General features: G+C 66.2%; 2 protein-coding genes across 2 annotated transcripts in view; both read left to right on the top strand.

Moving 5' to 3' along the window:
• The window catches only part of B4GALNT4 (beta-1,4-N-acetyl-galactosaminyltransferase 4), a 19,022-nt gene extending 6,737 nt beyond the window's left edge, over positions 1-12,285 (top strand). The window contains exons 2-20 of the mRNA XM_042021234.1: positions 557-660; positions 2,228-2,338; positions 2,413-2,508; positions 2,695-2,785; positions 3,116-3,216; positions 3,525-3,592; positions 3,928-4,006; positions 5,245-5,311; positions 6,673-6,816; positions 6,976-7,085; positions 7,343-7,443; positions 7,696-7,778; positions 8,389-9,586; positions 9,694-10,001; positions 10,192-10,345; positions 10,683-10,755; positions 10,847-11,000; positions 11,220-11,346; positions 11,571-12,285. Of these exons, the coding sequence (XP_041877168.1) occupies positions 557-660; positions 2,228-2,338; positions 2,413-2,508; positions 2,695-2,785; positions 3,116-3,216; positions 3,525-3,592; positions 3,928-4,006; positions 5,245-5,311; positions 6,673-6,816; positions 6,976-7,085; positions 7,343-7,443; positions 7,696-7,778; positions 8,389-9,586; positions 9,694-10,001; positions 10,192-10,345; positions 10,683-10,755; positions 10,847-11,000; positions 11,220-11,346; positions 11,571-11,685 (3,284 nt within the window). The 3' untranslated portion in view covers positions 11,686-12,285. The remainder of the gene's footprint in view (positions 1-556; positions 661-2,227; positions 2,339-2,412; positions 2,509-2,694; positions 2,786-3,115; positions 3,217-3,524; positions 3,593-3,927; positions 4,007-5,244; positions 5,312-6,672; positions 6,817-6,975; positions 7,086-7,342; positions 7,444-7,695; positions 7,779-8,388; positions 9,587-9,693; positions 10,002-10,191; positions 10,346-10,682; positions 10,756-10,846; positions 11,001-11,219; positions 11,347-11,570) is intronic.
• Positions 12,286-13,668: 1,383 nt separating this feature from the next.
• Positions 13,669-23,162, top strand: PKP3 (plakophilin 3). Its single transcript, XM_042021235.1, has 14 exons — positions 13,669-14,393; positions 17,127-17,307; positions 18,295-18,371; positions 18,488-19,194; positions 19,579-19,702; positions 19,845-20,049; positions 20,243-20,417; positions 20,567-20,684; positions 20,902-21,069; positions 21,402-21,587; positions 21,724-21,877; positions 22,093-22,285; positions 22,677-22,764; positions 23,019-23,162. Exons 1-14 carry the CDS (start codon positions 14,052-14,054, stop codon positions 23,052-23,054), a joined length of 2,754 nt encoding a protein of 917 aa, XP_041877169.1. The 5' UTR covers positions 13,669-14,051; the 3' UTR covers positions 23,055-23,162.

Below are 23,162 nucleotides of genomic sequence, written 5' to 3'. Positions count from 1 at the left end.
CCAAGTCTGCTCCACTGTTTGGGGGGCAGTTTAAAATTCCCTGCCCAAGGAAAAGGAGCTGCAGAGGGGAGTCGAAGGCCGGGGATAATTAACCCGGCATGGTAACGAAGCTGACGGGTCTGGGAGCGAGGTCTTGATGTGAGTGTACTGTAGTGGGGAGAAGATGGTTTGGGGGAATGATGTCTGGGGGGGGTCTGGGGCTCTGGGCAGAGCTGCAGGGTGGTGCTCTGGGAGAGCTGGGGTTTGGAGGGGCAGGAAGCAGGGATGCATCCCTGAGGATGGACGGGGAGCGAGACCCCCGGCAGCTCATCCCGGCATCTCTCATGTGAAGGGCCGGGAGCTGCGGGGGGTGTAATTAAACCTGCTGCTGATGAGCTGCTGCGAAGCTGCTTGGGGCAAATGGAACGAGGGGAATGGCAGCCAGGGCCCCCCGTGCCACCCCCCTTTCCGTGTCGCTGTCCCCTGGCAGCGGAGGCAATGCCAGGGAGAGGGGTGTCCCCAAAAGGGGTGCGGGGATGGGGGGCTGTGGTCTGACCCCTCTCTGCTGCCCTCGCAGATGGAGAGAGGCCGGGGGAGGTGACGGATCCCGGGAGGCGGCCGGCGGCGGCGTGGCGCAGGAAAGCCGAGGATTCCAGCGAGAGCCATGAGGAAGATCCGATGGTAACGGGGTGGGAAGGGGCCTGTGGAGGTCTCTGGTGCGAGAGCAGAGCGCTGCAGGCCTCGTCCAGCTGAGGGGATCCAAGGGCTCAGGGGTGCGACTGCTGATTCTGCCCAGCAGCCCTCCCAGTGGGCACAGCCCCAGTCTCCCGCTGAAACTGGGCGGGATATCCCCCCCAGCATCCCACACCCTGCTCCCTGTGCCCTGGCACAGCTTCCCTGAGAAGGGCCTGGCTTCATCTGCTCTGCACTTCCTGCCTTGCTGGGCAAAGCCGGCTGCTCCCGTGTGCTCCGCTCCATCCCGGACATCGGGAGCCTCCGGGCAGGAGGCACTTGGAGTTGTGGCCACGAGGACACCCGGCTGCTGTCCCCTGTCCAGCAGGTCACCGAGGCCCTGTTGAAGGCCCTGCTGTCCCTGTGCATCCCGTTGTCACCAAGAGGCCTCGTGGCAGGGCAGCCGGGTGGGATGGCGGGAGGGGGAGCCACGGGGTGTTCCCTGCCCCATCCCACCAGTGGGTCACTCCTCAGAAATAAGGATGGACAGATGGACAAAGGAGGAATGCCCAGAGGAGGCACAGGCTGGTGCTGGGTAAGGACAGAGGGCACAGCAGGAATCGCATCCCAGCTTTCCCTGGGAGGAGGGAGAATCCTTCCAGCGGGCGAGCGTGGCACAAAACCCTCCCTCGTGAGGTCTTCCGAGGGCACTGCTCCCTTCTCCGGGACTCTAATGAGTTTGTTTAGGCAGATTGCTAATTATTTCCCTGGCACTGTGCATCCACCTGGGCTGTGCTGTGGTGACAGAGCTGTGTCTGCCCCGGGGCGGGGTCGAGGAGGAGGGGGATGATGCTCTAGGGAAGCTGAGGAAGAGGGGGGATGCTCTGGAGGGGCTCCAGAAGTACCTGGCTCTTCCTGGTCACCCATCAGTGAGCTGGAGGCAGGTGAATGCTCACTTAATCCCTCTACATGATGAGATACAAGCAATGGGATTAACCTAATCCCCTTTAAAGGAAGAGGGGGAGTGGAGAGACGTCCCGCTTCCTCCGCTCAGGACGTAGAGATCACCTCTGTGCTTTTGGAGAGGGAGCCCAAAATTCCAGCAGCCCCCAAGAGTGGCTGAACATCTTGGACGAACAGAAAACTCACTGTTTTGGAGAAGTTTTGGCAGAGGAAGGGAAACAAGTTTAGCTGGAACATTTTGTAACTGCTGCCTGCGCCACCTTGCCAGTACTTTTGTGCCTCCTCCTGCTTTCCTTTGCTGTGAGCCGTGAAATCTTTGGCCTTGGTTTGGCAACGCTCGAAATGAGGTGTTCAGATCATGGAATCCTGGAGTGGTGTGGGTTGGAAGGGACCTTAAAGCCATCCAGTTCTGTGGGCAGGGGCATCTTCCTCTACCCCAGGCTACTCCAAGCCCTGTCCAACCTGGCCTTGAACTTTTCCAGGGATGGGGCAGGCACAGCTTTTCCGGGCAGCCTGTGCCAGGGCCTCCCCCCAGATGCAGGGAGACATCCCACAAGCACAGGCTGTGCTGGCCCCCATCACCCATCCCATCTCTCCCTCTGTTCCTCCACAGAACGACGGGCAGGACGTGGATGGCTGGTTGTCCAGAAGCCAGCGTTCCAACCGAGCCAGCACCCGCCCCAAACTCAACCTGACCAAGCAGGCCTTGCCCTGGAGCGAGCAGGTGGGTGGGCAGGGAGCAGCCTGGGGGGGATGGAGGAGGAGGAGCCCCACTCAGCTCCCTCTCTTCCCTCGCAGTACAAAGGGAAGGCAAACCTGCACGTCTTCGAGGACTGGTGTGGCGGGGCCGTGAGGCACCTGAGGAAGAACCTCCACTTCCCGCTCTTTCCCCACGTGAGTCCCGGGACAGGTGCTCGGGGGTCGGCGGGAGGCTCCACCCGTCCCCCCCTGGGTCTCCGCTGGTCCTCTAGGCCCTGGCAGGCAGCGTCTGGCTTGGGGAGGTGATTCCCAGCCGGAAGGAGAGGTGGGTGGTGATGGGGATAACACGGAGGAGGTGATCCGTGCCCGTCTCCTCGGCAGACCCGCACCACGGTCAAGAAGCTGGCTGTGTCTCCCAAGTGGAAGAACTACGGGCTGAGAATTTTTGGCTACATCCATCCCTTCAAGGATGGTGAGTGACGGGGCGTGGCCTTTTTCCCCATGCAGCAACGTGCAGACGCCGTGTCCTTCCCCTTCCTGGCCACAGGAGGACAGAAGGGCTCTTGGGGACGGTCCCCAAATCCTGGCTCCTTGGCGGGAGGGCCCTTCTGGAGCCTAGAACTTTTCTCTGTGGCTTTGAAGGGAGGCGAAGCCCTGATGCCATCCAGGACAGAGCCGTGATGTGGGGTCAGGGGTGGCCCTGTCCCTGTTTCCCCATCTCACCACGAGGCACCGGGACTGAGCCCTCGCCACCAGGCTCCCTGTGTCCCTCCGTGGTGACCCTCTCCGTGGCTCTCCGCAGGGGATTTCCAGTTTTCCGTGGCATCGGATGACAACTCGGAGTTCTGGCTCAGCTCCGATGACAGTCCCTCCAACTCCCGGCTGGCTGCCTTCGTGGGCAAGGTATGGCGTCACCTCTCCTCCTTTCCCTGCTCCAGGGGGAAGGACCTGTGTGGGATCCACATGTGGCTTCTCTGCTCCCTTGGGAATGCCGGGCTGTTTCAGCCTGCTCCCATCCCTGCCCCTGGCCCCGCCTGGCTTGGCTTCCAGAGGAGCCCCCTTGGTCCCCTCTGGGTTGCAGCTGCCCCAGACCAGGAGATGTAATGTTTATCCCTGGGTTTTCTTGGGGTTAATCCCTCCGATGGGAGGCTGGTGGGCTTTGGTTGGTGTCCTGCTGCTCTCATGCTCCTCCTTCCTTCCCTCCTTCCCAGCTGGGCACCGAGTGGACGGCGCCGGGAGAGTTCACCAAGTTCAGCTCCCAAGTCTCCAAGCCCCTGCGGTGAGTGCGTCCTTGGGGATCATCCCGTGGGCATGGAGTCAGGGACGTGGAGCTGCTGGCTCTGACCTCCCTGGGCCGTGGTCCCTTCCCAGAAGGCACGTGGGGCCGGGCTGGACCTCAGATCCGTGGTTTGACGGGGCAGCTGATGGGGTGGGGATGTCCCAGTGTCCGCCCCATCCCACAAAACCCCTCAGCGGTGGGACAGGGGGGGAGCAGACACCCTCCTCGGCTCCCGGCCTCCTTGCCCCAGGAAGGGATTGCCCACCCGTGGGCAGGGCAGGGAGGCTTTCCCAGGCTGGCCCTGGGCTCTGACCGCTGTGTCCCCTCCCCTGCAGCCTCATGTCCTCCCGGCGTTACTACTTTGAGCTGCTCCACAAGCAGGACGACCGGGGCTCGGACCACGTGGAAGTTGGGGTGAGTCAGTGCCCCCCACCCCAGGCCAGGCTCCTCCCAGGACTGCAGAGCCAGTGCCAGGGCTTTTCCCCACACGTGTCAAAGGGCTTCATCCCGGAGCAAAGCCACGGTTTCCCCCTGCCGTGGCTGCCAGTGGGGACAGGTCAGGGTCGCCGTTTCCCTGGTTATTCCAGCACTGGGACACGTGGAATTCCCCTTTCCTGCTGGCGGTCTTTGGGCAGCCGAAGACCCTGCCATCCCCCTCCCGTGGGCAAGGAGAGCGCAGAGCAGGCAGGTCCCACCTTGCTGGCTGCATCCCAGCAGTGGGAGAGAGGCGGCCGAGGCGATGGAGCGATTCCCTGTTTTCTTCTTTTCCCCCCTTGGAACCACCGTGAGTTTCGAATCTGAACTTGCCTGCCTTGGCAGCGCAGCCCTGGCCAAGCCCCGAGCGTGTGTCAGGGGCTCAGGCTGGCTGAGGGGAAGATGTTGGCTCGTTAGCAAAGGTTTCCTTTCTCCCAAGAACTCATTAATCACCGGAGTCAAAGTGGTGCCAGCAAAGCACCAGGGAGGCCGGCAGCGGCAGCACCCCTTCCTCGATGGCTGCCTCCCTCCTCCCCATCCCCTCCATCCCGATAAGATCTGCGTTTCTTCGGGCAAAAACAAATAGTGGGGAAAACAAAGAGACGGGGGAGATGTTTCTGAGATGGGATGTTTTTGCTGGAGGGAGGGAGGGAGGAGGGAGCGAAGCCTTTCAGCCGTGCAGAGGAACCTCTCGACTGTGCAGAGAGAGACAACAACAACATCCACAACAAAAGCAGGACCCTGGTGTGCCTTGCCCCGGGGGCATGGAAGGGCTTGTCCTGACAAAGGCTCCAGACTGGCTTTTAAAATGCTGGAGTTCAATCAGGGCAGGCAGCTCTGGAGACCCTCTTAAGGCAAACTCTCCTTTATGAAGCACTGGAGTGAGGAAAGGAGTCCTTTGGCCACAGGACTTGTGGCAGTCCCAGAGGGAAGCAGCATGAGCCTGTGTCCCACCCACAGGAGCCTTTCCCTCTCTGACCCTGCGGGGATCCCTGCTAGTCCCAAACCCTGCAGGAAATGGGGCAGGATCACCCCTCTCTCTTTGCTCCTCTTCTGCAGGGAAGTTTCTGGGAGCTGCAGGCAGGGAGGACCCATCCTGGGGTGCCGGCGTTGGGCAGCTGCATCCCCACCCCTGCCTCTCTCCCGCTCATTCCCCATCTCCTTTTATTTTTTCCCAGTGGCGAGTTTTCCTCCCCAGCCTGAAGTTTGAGGTGATCGACTCCTCCTACATCTCCCTGTACACAGGTAAGGGCCAGGCTGCTCCTGCAGCCACAGCCAGCGGGCTCTCCGGGGGCTGCACGTGCTGGGAGAGGTGGGAAGGAGAGCAGAACCTGGGAAATGGGGGGAGATGTCAGCCTCTGAATCCCCGCCACTGGGCTTCTGCCTGGTGTAGGGAGGGATGCAAGGGCTGCAGTGGGTAGGATTGATGCTGGGAGCGGGCTGAGGCGCTGCTGAAAGTGGGATGTGGAGGCAACACACCACAGAGGAAGCACAGCTCTGCTGGTGCCGCAGCCTCGTCCTGGCTGCCAAGACCCCGCTGGCTCTGGGGCCTGGCCCTGAGTTATGAGGAGCTGTCGTGGGAGCGGGGATGGATGGCACAAGGTTTAATTAAATCTATAGATCTTCTGCTTCCTGCCCCTGCCCTGGCAGCAGGAAAGGGCTTGATGGATGGGTGCTGGCCCGGCGCTCCGCACGGAGCGGGAGCGGTCATCATTCCTGCTCTGGAAGGTGTCGATAAGGAGGAGGGGGCAGGCAGCAGGCGGGATCCGTGGGGGGAAGAGGGATGAGCGGTGCCAGCGGTGCTGATGCAGGTGCCCACGAGATGGATGACGTGCAGATAAATCCCTGTCCCTCAGCGCCGGCTCTTCGCGCTCCTCCCTCCTGCTTCCCGGCTCCCTCAGACCCAGCAGCACCCCGAGGCAAAGCCATGTCACCCCTGGGGAGCCCATCCCAGCAGCAGCCAGAGCTCCTTCCTTCTTTCCTTCTTTCCATCCTTCCTCCCTTCCTCTGGACTTTTCCAGGGGCTCCAGCCCAACCCCAGCCAGCTGCAGGGACACATTTGGGAAGCCTTTCCCTGCCCCAAGCAGAAGGATTTGGGGCTCGGGAAGGGGGAATCCTGCTTCCCTGTGGCTCTGCAGCAGGCAGGGCTTCCTGGGAAGGGACCAGCCGTGGGAGCACGGCTGAGGTGACCTCCTGTGGGAGCCTGGGGGCTGGCTGGTGGCCAAGGGTGACATGCCACCCTCATCCCTGGGCAGGAGGCACCCCAGCTCGTGTCGCAGCTACCTGCAGGAAGGACACCCAGGGTTTAATCCCCGTGTCCTTGGGAGTTAAAGCCCTGAGCGTTCCCTGAGCATTTTTGAGGCCGCAGTAATCGGAGCAGGGTGGCCTGGCTGGGATCAGCCGTGCCCTCGCCCTCATTAGTCCACGCAATAATCGTTAGGCTGATTAGTCACGGGGTCTGTGGGATGGCTGGGAGGGTTACATCTGCTTCCCTGGGAGCAGGAGGAACCCACAGTGCTCCCAGCCCTCTTGGAGGGATTGGGAAAGGCCCCCTTGGAGGGTGCTCCCGGCGTGCCGGGGGGTTCAGCCCCGGCCCTGTCCCGCAGATGAGTCGTCCCTGAAGATGAACCACGTGGAGCACATTCCGCAGACCTTGGCCAGCCACAGCGGGAGCCACCTCTGGGAGGCCCAGCAGGACGAGCACGGGGCCGACATGCTCAAGGCCGACCCCAGGGACACCTTCTTCCTCAGTAAGTTCCAGCGGAATGGCTCCGTGCCAATCCCTGATGGGATCTGGGGAGGAAAAAGGCTGCTGTGGGCGCCTGGGTCATCCCTGCCGCCCTCTGCCCGTCTCTCGGGTGGGGGCATCTCTGCTGGGCTCTGTTGGGACGCTTTGGGCTTCTCCACAGCCCCTGCCATCGAGGCGTCCCGCGTGGAGAACGTGCTGGTGCCCTGTGCCTACAGCCCCACCTACGTGGTGAAGGATTTCCCCATCGCCCGCTACCAGGGCCTGCAGTTCGTAAGTGTCTCCCTGGGGACAGGGCCACGCTCCCGTGGGGACGCTGCGGAGCCCAGGGCGGGGATGTTCCCCTCCGGGGAAAATCCAGGAGGAAGCGTCCCTCGCTGGAGGGTCGGGCTCAGCTTCCCAGGCTCGGCCCGAGCGGCTCGGGGTTAAATCCCCGTGGGGTGTTTGAGGTGCCGGGGGTCACTTTGGTGCTGGTGGTGGCCTCGGGTCCCCAGCTGCTCGGGGTGACACGGCACCGTCACCCCCCCCAGGTCTACCTCTCGTTCGTGTATCCCAATGACTTCACGCGCCTCACTCACATGGAGACGGAGAACAAGTGCTTCTACAGGGAGTCCCCCCTCTACCTGGAAAAGTAGGTACTGGGGGCTGGGATTTTGGGACAGCGCTGAGGTGGTGCGTCCTCGGCCGCGTGTCCCTGTCCCCCATGGGAGGGCCACCCAGGCTGGCTCTTTGCTCGTCTCCTGGACATGCAGCAGCAGCTTGAGTGCTGGCAGGGCTCCTGGATTTGGGAACCCCGGCTCCCTTGGCAGCTGGGTGCTCCTCCCCGCACACATGCCTTGCTCCTCCCTTCTCCCGGGCCCTCAGCTGCCCTCTCCATCCCCAGGTTTGGGTTCTACAAGTACATGAAGATGGATGAGGAGGAGGAGGATCCGCGGCAGCGAGCGTTTCTCTTCCTCGGCCCCGACAGTGAGTCACCGGCGTCGCTGGGCACAGGGCCGAGCTCCCGGCAGCCTCGCTGGCAGCTCATCCCCTCCGAGCTGTGGCTCAGCGGGATGACTCCAGCGGTGCCAGAGGCTCCAGGAGGGCAGGGCTGTGCAGAGCAGCATCCCTCAGAGCACCCCTCCGAGCATCCTGCTTGGCGTGACCACAGGGCGGTGTGGGAAGTGGGACACTGGAGTGGGATTTGCTCTTCCTCCTGCATCTCCTGGGTTGGCCTCGGCAGTGGGCAGCAGGAACCAGACCCAGTGTGGAGTCTGGGGATGTCCATGGAGCCTGGGGGTGCTCCTGGGGGACCAGAGGCTGTTTGGAGCCTGCCCTGGTCAGTTTGCCGCTTGGCAAAGCCCTGGCAGGTCGGGTTTGCTCCTGGACGAGGTGGGAGTGGTGCCGAGATTTGAGGTGGGGATAAGCGGCAGCAACTGGAGCTGCCAGTCCTGGGTGGGCATCCCTGGGTGGGCACCCTCTGGTGCCCCAGCCCTGCTCCCTCACCTCAGCCACAAACAGGCTCCTCTCCTGGTGGCGTCAGGCTCTGCCTCCTTGTCTTGGCCTCAGGATATTAATCTCTGCCTTCGCTCACTAGACTTCCTGGAGGATGAGGAGGAGGAGGAAGGAGTGGACAGCCCTGAGCCCACAGACCCCCCTGCCGAGGCCAAGGAGCAGAGCTTGGGGCCGGCACCCAGAGCCAAAGGGAAGGATGCCCCGCCGGTCACCGGGGATTACGGGGACGACCTGGACTATTACAGCTTCCGCCGGCAGCGGGGCTGGGCGCGGGCCGAGGCGGGCACCCCCGGGCAGCTGGGGACGTGGAGCACGTCCAGCCCAGCCCCTGCCCTCCAGCAGGATCCCGCGTCAGAGCGGGGCCCAGGCCGGGCGCTCCACTGGCTGCCCCAGGACGAGGGCGAGGAGGATGAGCTGGGGCTGCCGGCGGCGGCGTCTCCGAAGCACGGCCCGGCCCTGGGCCTGCAGCCCCACCTCTCCGTGCCCATCTTTGGTGGCAAAGCCAAAACGCCGAGTCCCAGCAGGCCGGCAGCTCCCAGCGAGGACAAGAAGCCCCGGAAAAGCCAGGAGAAGGTCTATGTGACCCGGCTGCAGCCCGGGAAGCGCAAAGCCCCAGCCCAGGAGCCGGCCTTCCCCGGCATCTTCCTGTACCCAAAGCCTGTGAAGAGAGTCCACCTGCGCTCCAGGACCCCGCAGAAGCATCCCATTGCCCCCAGCAAGCTCCGGGCCGTCCCTGGCCGCCGGAGCCCCTGGCTCCTGAGCAACATCTCCAAGGAGAGGGACCCTGCCAGGCGGAAGAGCGGCAGGAGGTGGGAGCGGCCGCCCAAGCAGCGGGGGCTGCCCGGCCTCCTCGCCCTGGGCACCGAGGGGCTCTTCAGCCGTGAGGACACGACCCCTGCCCCGGGCAGGACAGCAGCCACTGCCGGCTACAACTCATCCGAGGCCACGCGCTCCGAGGGGACGCGGGCCACGTCCTTTCTGAAGGTGTCGGAAACGACGGCGTCGCAGCAGGAGGAGGGGAAGGGGCAGGAGGAGGAGGAGGATGAGGAGGAGGAGGTGTCGGACTACTCCTACGAGGCGGGGGAGCTGCAGCAGGGCTGGCTGGAGGACTCCATCAACTGGCAGCGGACGTTCAGCGTCAGCTCCGTGGACTTCGAGCTGCTGCGCTCCGACTGGAACGACCTGCGCTGCAACGTGTCGGGAAACCTGCAGCTGGGCGAGAGTGAGGTGGTGGACGTGGTGGCCCAGTACATGGAGAGGCTCAACGAGAAGAACGGAGGGTGCGGAGGGAGCGGGATGGCGGCGGGAGTTCAGGGGCCGGGTCCTGGATCGTGGGAAGCAGAGCCTCGTGGTGGCGGTGACTTCAAGGCTTCCCTTTTCCCTGTAGGATCTACACCCTCCTGAGGATCATCAACGTGGAGAAGCGGCGGGACACGGCGCGGGGGAACCGGTACCTGCTGGAGCTGGAGCTGGCGGAGCGTGGCCAGCGCACGGTGCGGCTCTCCGAGTACGTCTACGTCCTCCTGCACCAGGGCAAGCAGGACGACAGCGCCGAGGCCAACCCCGACGGGCTGGCCCTGGGGGCCACTGAGCCCCAGCCCAGTGCCTGGAGCGTCCTCTATGGGAAATCCGTCCTGTGCCGGCCCCTGCGGCTCAGCTGGAAGCAGGACGTCATGGTGCACTTCGTGGTGCCAGGTAGGTGGCGGCGAGGACACGGCTCCCCGGGCTCTGTGCTGCTCCCTCAGCATCCTCCTTGCGGGAGGAAGGCAGCCCCTTGGCTCCCCCAGCATGATGAGGGTGTCAGCTCGCCTCAGGAGGGGCTGGCTTGGCTGGGAGGGGGTGCTGTGGGTGCCCCACGTGAGCCTGAGGGCCGTGTCTCCGGCAGTGAAGAACCAGGCCCGCTGGGTGCAGCAGTTCATCTCGGACATGGCCGGCCTCTACGGGGCCACGAGGGACGCCAACTTCAACGTCATCCTGGTGGATTTCGACAGTGAGGACATGGACGTGGAGAAGGCCCTGCGGGACGCCCGCCTGCCCCGGTAACTCCCAGCCTGCAGCCTCGGGGGTCTGGGGGGCTCCCTGTGGTGGGACAGCTGCTCACACAGCCTGCTGCTCCTTCCCCGCCTGCTCAGTGCCTGCCTCGCTGCCCCTTCCCTCCTCCTCCTCCTCCTCCTCATTTTTGGGCGTTTAAACTACTTCTCCATGTGGATTTGGGGGTGCAGAAACTTGTGACTGCACAGGGGGAGGAGCCTCAGCTTGAGCTGTAGCACCTGGGCCTTCCTGGGAAGGTTCTTTCTCCATGCCAGTGGCTCCTGTCCCCCTCCTGGCTGTGTCCCTGCCTGTCCCCAGCGCTACCTGCCCTGTCCTCTCTCCCAGGTTCCAGTACCTGCGGCGCACGGGGAATTTCGAGCGCTCGGCCGGGCTCCAGGCTGGCGTGGACATGGTGGAGGTGAGCGGGGACAGGGACCAGCTCTGGCCGTGGCTCCTCTCCCCGGGGCTGTTCCTCTCTGATCCCCCTGACCATGCCCGTCCCCTCCCAGGACGAGCACAGCATCGTGTTCCTGTGCGACCTGCACATCCATTTCCCTGCCAACATCCTGGACAGCATCCGGAAGCACTGCGTGGAGGGCAAGCTGGCCTACGCTCCCATCGTCATGAGGCTGAGCTGCGGCAGCTCCCCCCGGGAGCCCAACGGTGAGCAGGGACCCCTGTCCGGCCGGGAGCACCCCAAAACCGGGCCATGCCCTGGTGCACCTCCGCAGGAGGTGGCACAGGTGGGGACGGACCCGTGGTGGCAAGAGGGGTTGGGATGGGGAATCCCCGTGGCTCCCAGGTGGTGGGGAGAGTACAGAGGGGATGATGAGATGGGCATTTGGGGGTCCCCTCACCCCTCACCTCATTGTTCCCCCCCAGGCTACTGGGAGGTGAACGGCTTCGGCCTCTTCGGCATCTACAAGTCGGACTTTGACCGCGTGGGAGGGATGAACACGGAGGAGTTCCGGGACCGCTGGGGCGGGGAGGACTGGGAGCTGCTGGACAGGTGAGCCTGGGGGTCCTGCAGCCCCTGAACCCCCAGGAGCAGGGTCGGCCACGTGGATTTGGGCACATCCATCAAGCTGGCTGGGGGCTGGGGTGGTGAAGGGGAAAACCTCCCTTTGGGAGGGCTGTGTCCTTCTGTCCGTCCACCCGGAGCCCTGTCCCTCTGTCCATCCATTTCTTGAGCCCCATCCCCTGAGCCCCGTCCCTGTGTCCCTCGGTCCGCAGGGTGCTCCAGAGCGGGCTGGAGGTGGAGCGCTTGCGCCTCAGGAACTTTTACCACTACTACCACTCCAAGCGCGGCATGTGGAACGCCCGCAGCAAGAAGCCCTCCAAGGACTAGTGCCCGAGCCCGGCCCATAGCCACCGAGCCCCAGCACCCGCCTGTGCCCCGCCACCACGGCCACCGCGCCCCGGTGCCGGCACGGGGGGCACCCAGCACCCCCTGCCTGGGGAGGGGGGAGCGGGGAGGGCCACGGTGGGTGGTGGCTTTTTTCTCGAGGGTCTTATTTCTTAGTCAGCAATGAATTTATTAACTCCTTAGTGCCGGTGGGTCTCGGGGGCTGTGCTGGGTCCTGGGGGGCTGTGCCAGGCTGGGGATACCGGAGGTGGAATTGTGGCATCCAGGATCGCTTTGCAGCTGGGGCTGCCCAAGCCCTCCTGCTCCCCTTCCAGGACCCACGGAGGGAAGGGGGGGTCTGGCTGTGCCCTGCACTCGGGACACGCTGTGGGTGGGGGGCAGAGCCCCGAGGCTGGCGCTGCCCGTGCCGGGCTGGGCTGGGGGGGGGACGGGGCAGAGCCTGGAGCAGGTACGGGCAGATGACGTTTCCAAGCTAATTTCTGTGAAATTATGAGGTAGGAAGCTGTTTTCAGGAAGTTTTTGTCTGTTTGGTTTGGGTTTTTTTTTATTCTTAAAAAATTAAAATCAATGTCTTGGCTGGGATTTCCCTCCGCTCCGTCACCCCCACACGCGGGTGGGGATGCAGGGCACGGGAACTGCGTTGGCCTCGGTCCCCGAGGGTCCCCTCTCTGTGGTGGGAGTGGGCAGCAGCTTTCCGTGCTGTTTCCATGCGAGGAGGAGGAGGAGGAGGCAGCACCCTGTTTGATGCCCGGCCACGAGCCCGGGCTTGCTGAGCCTCCGCCCCACTCCTGGGCTCCACCCAGCTCCATGGAGGGCTGCCTGGGTTCCCTGGGCTCCTGCATATCCTGGCACACTTGTCCCTGCCCACCCTCTGTGCTGGTGCTGCCCCTCACCCGAGTCTGTCTGTGGTGGCGTCTCGAGGGTTGTGTCCTGTCCCACCTGCCACGGGCTCCTGCTCCTCAGCCAGGTCCCCCCGTCCCCCAAATCCCCTGGGCTCCTCCCTGAAACAGCTTCGCAGTTTCCCTCCAAATGTTTCGTGCCCCGTCTGCATCCCCCAGGCTCGCTCCGAGCATCCCGAGTTTGAGGTGAGGATGGACGAGGGGGGCTCAGCCACCCCAGTGCCATCAGCAAACAGCTACAGTTGGCGGCTTTTTGTCCCAAATTCGGTACCTGTGGCCCCAGGCTCTGTTGGGGAGGGACCATCCCGGCAGGCAGGAGTTGTTTCTCCCCTCTCCTTGCCCTGCTCCCTGGTTTTTTGCAGCGCTTTGGAAGCGCTTTGTTGTGGGCGAGGGCTGTGCCCGCTGCGCCGGGAGCTGGTCTGTGGCTGGGCAGAGCGGGTGGCCCCACGGCCCCCGGGCCACCAGTCCCATCCCAAAACCAGCCTGGCCTTAGGCACAGCTTTTCCAGCAGCCTCCCAGCCGGGAGAGCTCCAAAAGCCACCACCATCGGAGCGGGCACCAGGCCCAGCCAAACGCAGAGCTGCCGCTGGTGCTGGGAGGGATTGGTGCCAGCAGTGCCATCCCCACCGGTGCTGGGGACAGTTTGGGGCCGGCTGATGGTGTCTGCTTGGGACAGGGCCAGCAGCACAACGCCCGAGGGGTTGTTTCTGCCGCGGTGGCTGAGCTGTGGCCGCGGGATGACACAGGGATCACGGGGACTGCAGGAGCCACAGGGAGCCTCTCCCGGGCCAGGCGTCGGAGCCCCAGGTGACAGCGGGGCACGGGCAGGTCCCCGCTCCTGGAGGATCAGCCCTGGCCCTCCCTGCCCCGCGGGGACACTGCGAAGGCGTCGGGGCTTGTCCGGGGCGGCAGAGGCGAACTCCAGCCTGGAGTTCCCTCACCGAGGGGCTACCCCAGCCACGGGCGTGAGGGGGGGGAGGTTGTGGAGGCTGGGGGAGGGAGCACAGAAACCCCCTGACACCCCCGGGCTGAGAACGGGCCACACGTGACAGCAGTGGCCGTGTGCAGGGTCCCGGCACCTCCTGCCCGGCGCTGGGCTTTGCCGGGGGGTCCCCTCCTGGCATCCCCCAGTGAGCGTGGGGTGTGGTGGGGGGCCTGGGTTAGCGGTGGTAAGAGCTAAGTGGTGACCCCCCCAAACTGGTTTGGCCCGTTTCAAACGCTCCCTCTCAGCTTATCTGGCTTCAAAGGGCTCCTGCTCCATCCCACGCACACAAACACGCTCCCTGCGAACCAGGGGGAGCCCCTTGCATCCCAAAAAACGTGTGTGCCCCCCAAGCTCTGCCTCCCCTCCATCTTCTCCTTCTGGCACCCCCAAACCCTCCCTGTTGCAGCCATGGGTGCCCCGAGCTGGGTGTTCAGGGGGACGTGGCGGGAAGGACACGTTGGATCATGGCCACGGTGGCGGTGGGGATCCCTGGGGACTCTTTGCAGCATCACGAAGGCGGCCGAGACGTGGCTCCGCTGTGGGGGGCTGGCTCCCCCGGACCCCTGGCCGCGCTGACGATTTTGAGGAGCCCCGGTGAGCCCCGAGAGCCCGGCCTCGGCGGGGAGGCGAGAGGTTCCATGCAAAACCCCGGCCCCAGGAGACTGGTTGGGCGAGGTGCGGGGCGGGCCCGCACGCCCCACGCCCGCCGCAGACGCCGGCGCCCACCCGCACCCGCAGCACCCAGGGCTGCACCTGCCCGCCCGAGGATGCTGCAGGACAATGGCCCCCCGGGGCCACCCACCCAGGTACGTGCGGGCCACTGCCGCGGCCATCGGCGCGACTGTCCCCACCGCGGGTCCCTGAGGCGAGCCGCTGTCACCCGCACCCTGTCCCCGTGCACTGGCCCGCCTGGTGCCGGGGGTCCGGGGGTCCAACGCGTGCGGCTGGTGGCTGCCCAGCCCCGGCCAGCTCTGGCCCCGGGCAGCTTTTCCCTCCCTGCCCGTGCCTCGCTGTCCCCAGCGTGGCTCCTGGCACGTGCGCGCCGTGTCCGGGCTGCGCGGGGCCACGCCGGCCACTCCCTGCCCCAGCGCCGCTGGCCCCGGCGGGCACGGCCGGCCCTGGGCACCCGGGCGTGGGGACGGGCGCTCGGCGCTGCTCGGGGGGCGGGAGAGGACGCGGCGCTCCCGGCAGCCGGGGCTCCCCGGGAATGTGGCTCTGTCACCCCGCGGGGGGGTGACAGAGGTGCCTCCGGGCTGGGGGGGGGGTCAGCGACTGCTTTAGGGGTCCCAGACTGGGTTTATTTAACTCTGTGTCTGTGTCACTCCAGCTGTGATGGGCTCCCCTCGGGAATCCCTCGATTTTGCTTCAAATGTTTTCTTTGTGCTGATTTGCTGTTTTTAAGCCCCCTGGTGTATCCCGCTCCTATCCAACCCTTCCCCAATTAACGAGCTTCTTGATGAGGCGAGCGCTGCCCATTCCGGCTCCAAGCGTTCTTTGAATCCCCCGGGACCCCCAAATTTCCATCTGTCAGCTGCAGGGCAGTGTTACGCTGGGGGAACGGGGTTTTGGGAGGGAGGCAGAGCTGGGGGAGAGTGGGGCTGCCAAGGGGCTCAGGGGTGTTCCCGGAGCCCCCGGGGCTGGGGGGCTCCTGGGATGGCCCCGATCCCCCGGGATCCTGGCACAGGGACGGCGGGCAAGTGTTGGCTTGCAGAGGGAGCGACCCGCCCCCTCCGCCCGCTGCGGGGGGAGCCCGTGATTCATCCGGGCTCGGAGGGCTGGGAGCGCCCGCCGAGCTCTGCCAAACTCGGTGCGCCCGTGGGGCGGTGCCGCGGTGGGAGAAGAGGGGGAGCTTCGGGGGTTTTCCTGGGTGCTGCACCCCAAAAGGCTCAGGGGGCCCCCTGGGCAAAAGGGGGCTCCCACAAACCCCGGAGCTGGGGAGGTGGGTTATCCCCACGCCGGTCCTCCGAACATCGGGACGGTGCCACCGCGGGGGATTTGGGGGGGCCGTCAGGGGACTGTCACCCCAAACTGCTGGCCCGCAGCTCTTGCCACCCCGCCCCTGCCCCGGCTCCTGCTGACGGCGGCACATTCCTCGGGGACAGCCGCCCTTTTCACCCCCGACCGAAGCGCACACGGTGTCACCGCCGGCTGCTGTAAACGCGGCCCAGCCCGAACGCGCTGTCGCTGCCGGAGCGCTGACGCCCAGCGCTGAGCTGGGGCTGGCCGCAGAGCTCACCCCGAAGCGGCCGGGCGGTGACCCGGAGCCGCCGCGTCCCCGAGCAGGGGCTCAGAAGGGCCACAGCTCTGCTCGGGAACGGGCGGCTCGCTCAGCGGGCTGCGGGACAGCGGCGGGGGCGTCCCGGGAGCTGCTCCCGAGCACGGCGGGCCGGGGGGACGCGGTGTCCCCGGTCCGGCTGTGATGGGGCGGCTCGGCGGGTGGGGCGAGGCTAATTAGTACCTGTGGTGGCAGCGGGGCCTGAGTCACCGCGTTCGTCACCGCGGGCCCGCGGCGGCTCAGCCGCCCCTTTTTTATTGTTGTTGTTTCTTCGTTCCCCGGCTGATTTGAAAAGCAAAGCAGGGAGGGCTCAGCCAGGAGTTTACTGCACGGAGCCCCCGCTCCAGGCCGGACCCCTTGTGCACAAGGGGGGTCCAGAGTGCTCCTGGAAAGTGGCTTGAGGGATTTGGGGCTCCCTGTGGAGGCTCCCTGTGGAGGCTGCCAGTCAGAGCTGGCTGAGGGGTCTCCATGGGGGTCTGAGACACTCCTGGGAGGCCATGTGGGGGCCTGGGGCTCATTGGAGTGACAATATGGGGGTCCAGAGCCGTACAGAGAGGTCGTATGGGGGTCCAGAGTGCTCTCCGAGGAGGTTTCCTGGGGGCCTTGAGCTCATTGGGGGGGACATTGTAGGGGTCTGGGGCTCAGTGCCAGGGCCATGTGAGTCTCTGGAGGTCAGTGGGAAGGTTGTCCGGGGGTCTGGGACTCTCCTAGGAGACCACGTGAGACTGCAAGGCTCACTGGGGGAACAATGTGGGTGTCCAGGGTTCAATGGCAGGAATCTCTGGGATCAACGGGGAGGCTTCTGGGGGGGCCCAGGACTCTTCTGCGAGGTTGTTTGGGGGTCTTGGGCTCACTGACAGGACAATGGGGGGGTCTGGGGCTCACTGGTGTGGCTGTCCAGGAGTCACGGGCTGGCTGTCTGAGGGGATCCTGGCTTTTCCCAAGGTAGGACCCCCCAGACCCCTGGACCACCCACCTCCCCCCATGCCCTCGTCCCCGCGAGGTCGCCCCTGGGCACCTCCACCTGTGGCGGTGACGATGGTGATGGTGACGATGGTGACAGTGGCCCCGGTGGGGCCCCCTCCTTTTCCCGGCGAGGCGTGGCGGCGGGGCGGGACGGACGGGCCGGGCCGGAGCCTCCCTACGGCTGGGGAACGCCGGAACGCCGCCACTGCCGCCGCTCACCTGCGCAGGGCGGCCGGGCTGGCCGCGGCCCCTCGCCGCCATGCAGGAGACTAACGCCTTCCTGCTGTCGGCCCTGCAGCCCGAGGCCGGCGTCTGCTCCCTGGCCTTGCCCTCGGACCGGCAGCTGGACGAGCGTGGCCGGGAGGCGGCCGAGGCCCAGCGGCTGCGCAGCGCCCGCGTCCAGGAGCAGGTCCGCATCCGCATGATGCTGCGGGGGCAAGCGCCCGCCCGCCCCGAGGACCTCGCCGACGGCACCAGAGGTGGGAGACCCCCCCCCCCCCCGGGACCCCTGGGAACACGCGGTGGGACGGGCGGTGGGAGCCCCTCGGCCGGCGCTGGGCTCTGGGCACACCCTGGCTGCGGGTTGGGGGGGGGTGCCCCCCCACCGTGGCCGAGCCCCCCGAACGCCCCCGAGCACCCCCGGCACTGGGATCAGGGGTAGCTCAGCCCCAGCGTGGGCTCGCTTCACCCCACTCGGGGTCCCGCCTCAGTTCCCCCACCTGCCCTCGGAGGGCTGTGGGCTGGTGGGGCCCCACACCCTGCCCAGGGCCGGGAGGGGGGAGGCTTTTCCCGCCCTGGCGGAGCCCCCCCGGCCCTGAGCGGCAGCGCTGGCCGGGCTCCAGCTCCTCCATTTAACGTCTGCGCCTCCGCCCTGCCGCCCCGCCCGGCACCGCCGGGATCCCCCGCGCCCTGACCCCCGTGCTGGGGACCCCGGTGGTGGGGACAGACCCCCTGTGGCACCCCGAGGGCTGCCCCAGGCGTGAGTCACGCTCCTGGCACCACCAGCACTGGCGGCGTCCCCGTCCTGTCCCGTCCCGTCCCGCCGGCGGCCCTGGGGCGGTGGCGGATGGGCAGCGTGAGGTGCCATGGGGCGCACTGCGGTGTCCAGGCCCTGCCAGGGTCCCGTTCCTAGGGTGGGGGAGCCGGGACTGGCTGTGGGGGATGCCTGGGCTGCCGATCCGGCTGCGGCGGGGGGGACCGGGCTGAGCCGCGGCGTCCCCGCCAAGGTGGCAATTAGTGCCCTCGCCGTCGGGGCACGGGGCGTGGCGGGGAGGCCACTTCTGCTCCCCGTGGCCAGCAGGCAGGTGAAGGCAGCCTCCTCCCACCCCTTTGTCCCCCCAGCTCCGCTTGCGCTGCCGTGGTTCCCGCAGCAGGTCCCTCTGGGATGAGCTGGGGCGATCTTTGATCTCCAGGTCCCTTCCTGCCCTGCCCGTGCTCACGCTGCCTCCTCTGTCGCTGTCCTGCAGGTGGTCAGTACAGCTCGACCCTGCGCTCCTCCTTCAGCTCCCGCTCCCAGAGCAATGGCGTGGACCCCAAAGCCTCGGTACGTACCGCGCCTCTGTCCCCTGCCCACCGCCTCGGCTGTGCCGAGGAGGGCTCTGGGCTCCCCCGGCGGGGGTGGAGGGACGGGCACCTCACCGGCCGTTCTCCCCCCGGCAGCTCTACCAGCCGCCGGCCAAGAAGGATTTCGGCACGGTGCGGGGCAGCGGCTGGTCCTCGCGCTCGGCCGTGGACCTCACCCCGCACAAGCGCTTGGCCACCATCAGCAACGGGGGCCTGGCCAAGGGCCGCGCGTACGTCGCCGGCTACGCGGCCTCGCAGGCGGCCACCGCCTCGCCGCGGCCCAGCTCCTTCCACGAGCGCAACTTCCGCTGCCGCCAGAACCTGGACACGCTGTCGCTGCGCTCCCTGCGCCTGGCCGACGGGCCCCTCCCGCTCGCCGACGACCGCTACAGCGTCCTGTCGGAGCAGCTGGACGCGCCGGGGCACCGGCAGCTCTACAAGAGCCAGGCCGCCGGCGGCTTCGGCCGCTCCTTCGCCTTCGAGCGGCAGCTGAGCGCCGGCACGGCCGCCAAGGCCGCCTGCGACTGGCTGGACGGCGCCGAGGGGCCGCCGAGCCGCACCATCCGCGCGCCCGCCATGCGCACGCTCCAGCGCTTCCAGAGCAACAACCGCTCGCGGCTGAGCGCCGGCTCCTTCGGCACGGTGCCCGCGGGAGCCAGCGGCGCCTTCCTGGGGCTGGGGGAGCACAGCTCCCGCGCCCCCTCCGTGCGCAGCCTGGCCGAGTCCGGCCACCACCTCGCGGAGCCGCGCGCCATGGAGATGTACAACGGGCACGGCGCGCTGCTCGGACACCACGCCGGCGGGTGAGTGCCGGGGGCTGCTCCGGGGTGTCTTGGTCCTTGTCCCCACTGTGGTCACCTGCCCGGGGAGGGTGAACCCCTCCAGCTCCCAGCGGGTGTCAGGGGTGGGACGGCGGGCGCAGTTTGGCGGCGTGGCTACGGAGCACGGCATGGGCTGATGTCTGAGCGGGTCCTGCCTGTGGTCTTGGCTCCTCCACAGACACATCCTGAGATGTGGCAGGAGGGTGATGCTCCTTCCCCTGGGAACGGAGTCCCATACCCAGAGCACAGTGGGAAGCAGATGGGTTGGTGGGGCTCCTTGGAGGTGGGGAATGTGGTGAGGTGCAGAGCTGGAGGATCCTGTGGGATGCTCCGCTGGGGCTGCCCCTCACCCGGCCGTGGTTCCAGGTTTGACGACATCGACCTGCCCTCGGCAGTGAAGTACCTGATCGCCAGCGACCCCAACCTGCAGGTGCTGGGCGCTGCCTACCTGCAGCACAAGTGCTACAGCGACAGCAGCGCCAAGAAGCAGGTGAGCCCCCGGAGCGGCGGGAGCAGGGGTTTTCCCAGCGGGAGCAGGGGCTTTCCCAGCCCCTCCGACACCGCGGGCAGGCGCAGGGGCCGGAGGGAGCCCCGGGAGCGCAGCGTGTCTGACCCCCTGGGCTGTCCCCCAGGCCCGCAGCCTGCAGGCCATGCCCAAGCTGGTGAAGCTGTTCAACAGCCCGAACCAGGAGGTGCAGCGCCACGCCACCGGCGCCATGCGCAACCTCATCTACGACAACGCCGAGAACAAGCTGGCGCTGGTGGAGGAGAATGGCATCTACGAGCTCATGCGCACCCTGCGGGAGCCCGACGACGAGCTCCGCAAGAACGTCACAGGTTGGGGACAACAGCGGGGGTCCCCGTCCCCAGGGGGTGGCACTCTACTCCCTTGGTGTGAGGGGAGCTGGGATGATGCTCCACAGGGGTGATCCCTTTGCATCGTTGTCGGCAGCGTGAGCCCCCCGGGGAGGGGAGGTGGGGTGGATGTGCTCTCCAGCCATTCCGGTACTGAGGGGCCCCCTCTGTGCAGGGATCCTGTGGAATCTGTCCTCCAGTGACAACCTGAAGGATCGCCTGGCCCGGGACACGCTGGAGCAGCTCACAGACCTGGTCCTGGTCCCTCTCTCAGGGCTGGGGGGCTCGGGTGTCATCCAGCAGAACCCCTCAGAGGCAGAGATCTTCTATAACTCCACAGGCTTCCTCAGGTATCTCCTCCAGGTCCTCCCACTGGGAGCAAAGTTTTGGAAGGGAGGAGGAGACAGGAGCCGGGTCTGCAGGGCTCATTTCTGGGCTCAGGAGGGGGTGGCTGTGGGGGATCCCCTCCTCTTCATGACACAGCCCCGTTCCCATGCAGGAACCTGAGCTCTGCCAGCCAGCAGACCCGGCAGAAGATGCGCGAGTGCCACGGGCTGGTGGACTCCATGATCCACTACGTGAACAGCTCCCTGGAGGTGGGCAAGTCGGAGGACAAGGTGAGCTCCTGAGCTGGTGCTGGGGGGGCTGAGGTGCTGCTCCCCCGTCCCGTGGTGCAAAGGCAGGCACGCCTTGATGTGATGCTGGCAGAACCAGAACCTCCGGGCTCACTGGGCACGGCCGGTGTCATGACTCTGCCACGGAGCGTCCGTGCCAGCTGGACACACCCTGCAGGTGGCCCTGGGATGCCACCCTCGTGTTCCCTGTCCCCCCCAGAGCGTGGAGAACGCTGTCTGTGTCCTGCGCAACCTCTCCTATCGCCTGTACGATGAGATGCCCCCGTCCTCGCTCCAGCGCCTCGAGGGCCACCGGAGGAACGCCGGCGGCACGGTGACGGGGGAGCTGGTCGGCTGTTTCAGCCCCCAGAGCAAGAAAGCCCGGGAGGTCAGCGGGGGCACGTTGTGGCCGTGTCACCAGGGTGGGGCTGGCGCTGGGAAGCGCTGGCAGCAGAGGTGATGCCAGGGCGGAGGTGGACGCCGTCCTCGGCTGGTGGGTGGGACACGGGTGAGCTCAGCGGAGGGTGAATCAGGTGTTTGGGGTGAATCAGGGTGCTGAAGCCCCGCTTTTCCATGCCATGGGGCATGATGCAGCCAGGGTGACCTGCAAGCTGCCTGTCCAGCAGTTCAGACCAGGCAGGCAGGGAAAAGGGGACGCTGGCAGTGAGGGACACTGCGGAGGGGACAGCCCTGGAGTCTAACAGTGCCCGTGTCCCTCAGCACTACCTGAACGCGGACATCGTCACCTTCACGGAGGTCTCCAAGGACCCCAAGGGCATGGAGTGGCTCTGGAACCCGCAGATCGTGGGCATCTACAACCGGCTGCTGCAGCGCTGCGAGCTCAACAAGCACACGACGGAGGCGGCCTCGGGCGCCCTGCAGAACATCACGGCCGGGGACCGCAGGGTGAGGAGAGCCAGGCAGTCCCCACCGCCTGCCCACCACAGCCGTGCTGGCAGGGGGGCACCTGGGCAGGGTTCATCCTGACCTGCTCCCGTGAGTGGGAGGAGGAGGAGTCTCCAAGGGGGTGTTTGCCTTGCAGTGGGCGGGTGTGCTGAGCCGGCTGGCGCTGGAGCAGGAGCGCATCCTGAACCCCGTGCTGGACCGCGTCCGCACGGCCGACCACCACCAGCTGCGCTCCCTCACAGGCCTCATCCGCAACCTGTCCCGCCACGCCCGCAACAAGGACGAGATGTGTGAGTGCCGGGGGTGAACCAGGCCCGGGGGGGGGTTCCTCCCAGCCTTGTCCTCAGTCTGGCCTCCCGTTACCTCCAGCCACATCCCAGCCCTGTCCTGCCTGCTGTGCCCCCGCTCACAGCTGAGCGTGCAGGCTGCTCCATCCCCTATTCCCAGACGTGGCTCTGTCTCCCCCGGCTCTGGCCACCAGCCCTGACATGCCCTTTGCCTGCAGCCACCAAGGTGGTCAGCCACCTGATCGAGAAGCTGCCGGGGAGCGTTGGGGACAAGGCCCCACCCGCTGATGTCATCGTGAACATCATCGCGGTGCTCAACAACCTGGTGGTGGAGAGCCCCATGGCCGCCCGCGACATCGTCTACTTCGACGGCCTCAGGAAGCTCTTCTTCATCAAGAAGCGACGGGACAGGTCGGAGCTGCCGTGTCCCAGCTCACACCCGGGTTCCTGTCCTGCTCTCCCCTCCCTCCCCTGCTCCAGCACAGTGCAAGAGGGGCACAAGTGTCCCTTCCCAAGCCGTGGTGATGGGAGTCCCCAGACCGGCTCAGAGTGGCCTCGTGGCCACCTGCCAGCCCTTTGCCACCCCCTAAGGATGCCCCACCATTGCCACAGCTGCCTTTCCCCATCAGGGAGCCTCTCTCTGCTCCTGCCTGTTGTGGTGGGACCGAGATGTTCACCTCCTGCCTCTCCCCACCCGCAATAAGCCCCCAGTCCCTCCGGGCCCCTCTGGGGTGGTCTCAAGTGGGCACTGTCCCGTGCTCAGTGGTGCCCAGAACCTCATGGCATCCTGTCCCTTTCCCAGCTCGGACAACGAGAAGTCCTCCCGAGCCGCCGCCAGCCTCCTGGGAAACATGTGGCAGTACACCAAGCTCCACCGGGACTTCAAGATGGTACGTACCCGTTCCGGAGCCTCCCGCAGCCAGCAGGGCCCTGGGGGAGATCCTGAGCGGGGATCCCAAGGGAATGGAGGCCAGGGGATTCATCCTGGAGAGCCACACCACCCAAATGCTGCCTGTGCTGGGTCCCCACTCCACGCCTGCTTTTCCCAGAGCGTTGTCCCTGTGCAGGCAGGGTGGGGACGGCGTGGCCCGTCAGTGCCGGAGCAGAGGGGCTCCGTGTGCCTGATGGGGCTGTCTCCTTGCAGAAGGGGTACCGGAAGGAGGACTTCCTCAGCCTGTGAGGACACCCTGGGAGCTGGAATGCCCCAGCTGGGATGCTCCGTGCTGCCGGCCACGCCGTGGGGAGGCTGCTCGCTGCCGGCCCCCTGCCCTGTAACCTAATCCCTACA

Source organism: Corvus kubaryi, unplaced genomic scaffold (assembly GCF_017639235.1).
Source record: "Corvus kubaryi isolate FWS band 111438036 unplaced genomic scaffold, C.kubaryi_AGA036_p1.0 37130, whole genome shotgun sequence".
In the NCBI taxonomy this organism is placed as follows: domain Eukaryota; kingdom Metazoa; phylum Chordata; class Aves; order Passeriformes; family Corvidae; genus Corvus; species Corvus kubaryi.
Note: the sequence above shows the minus strand (reverse complement) of the source record. Positions and strands in the feature narration are given on the sequence as shown.

Excerpts from the sequence above, each read along its gene's own strand:
- PKP3 (XM_042021235.1), top strand. The coding sequence starts at position 14,052 with ATGGCCACGGTGGCGGTGGGGATCCCTGGGGACTCTTTGCAGCATCAC. Across the intron at positions 14,394-17,126 it reads CCCCGGGGCCACCCACCCAG|CCCGAGGCCGGCGTCTGCTC; the intron begins GTACGTGCGGGC and ends TCGGCCCTGCAG. Across the intron at positions 22,286-22,676 it reads ATCAAGAAGCGACGGGACAG|CTCGGACAACGAGAAGTCCT; the intron begins GTCGGAGCTGCC and ends TCCCTTTCCCAG.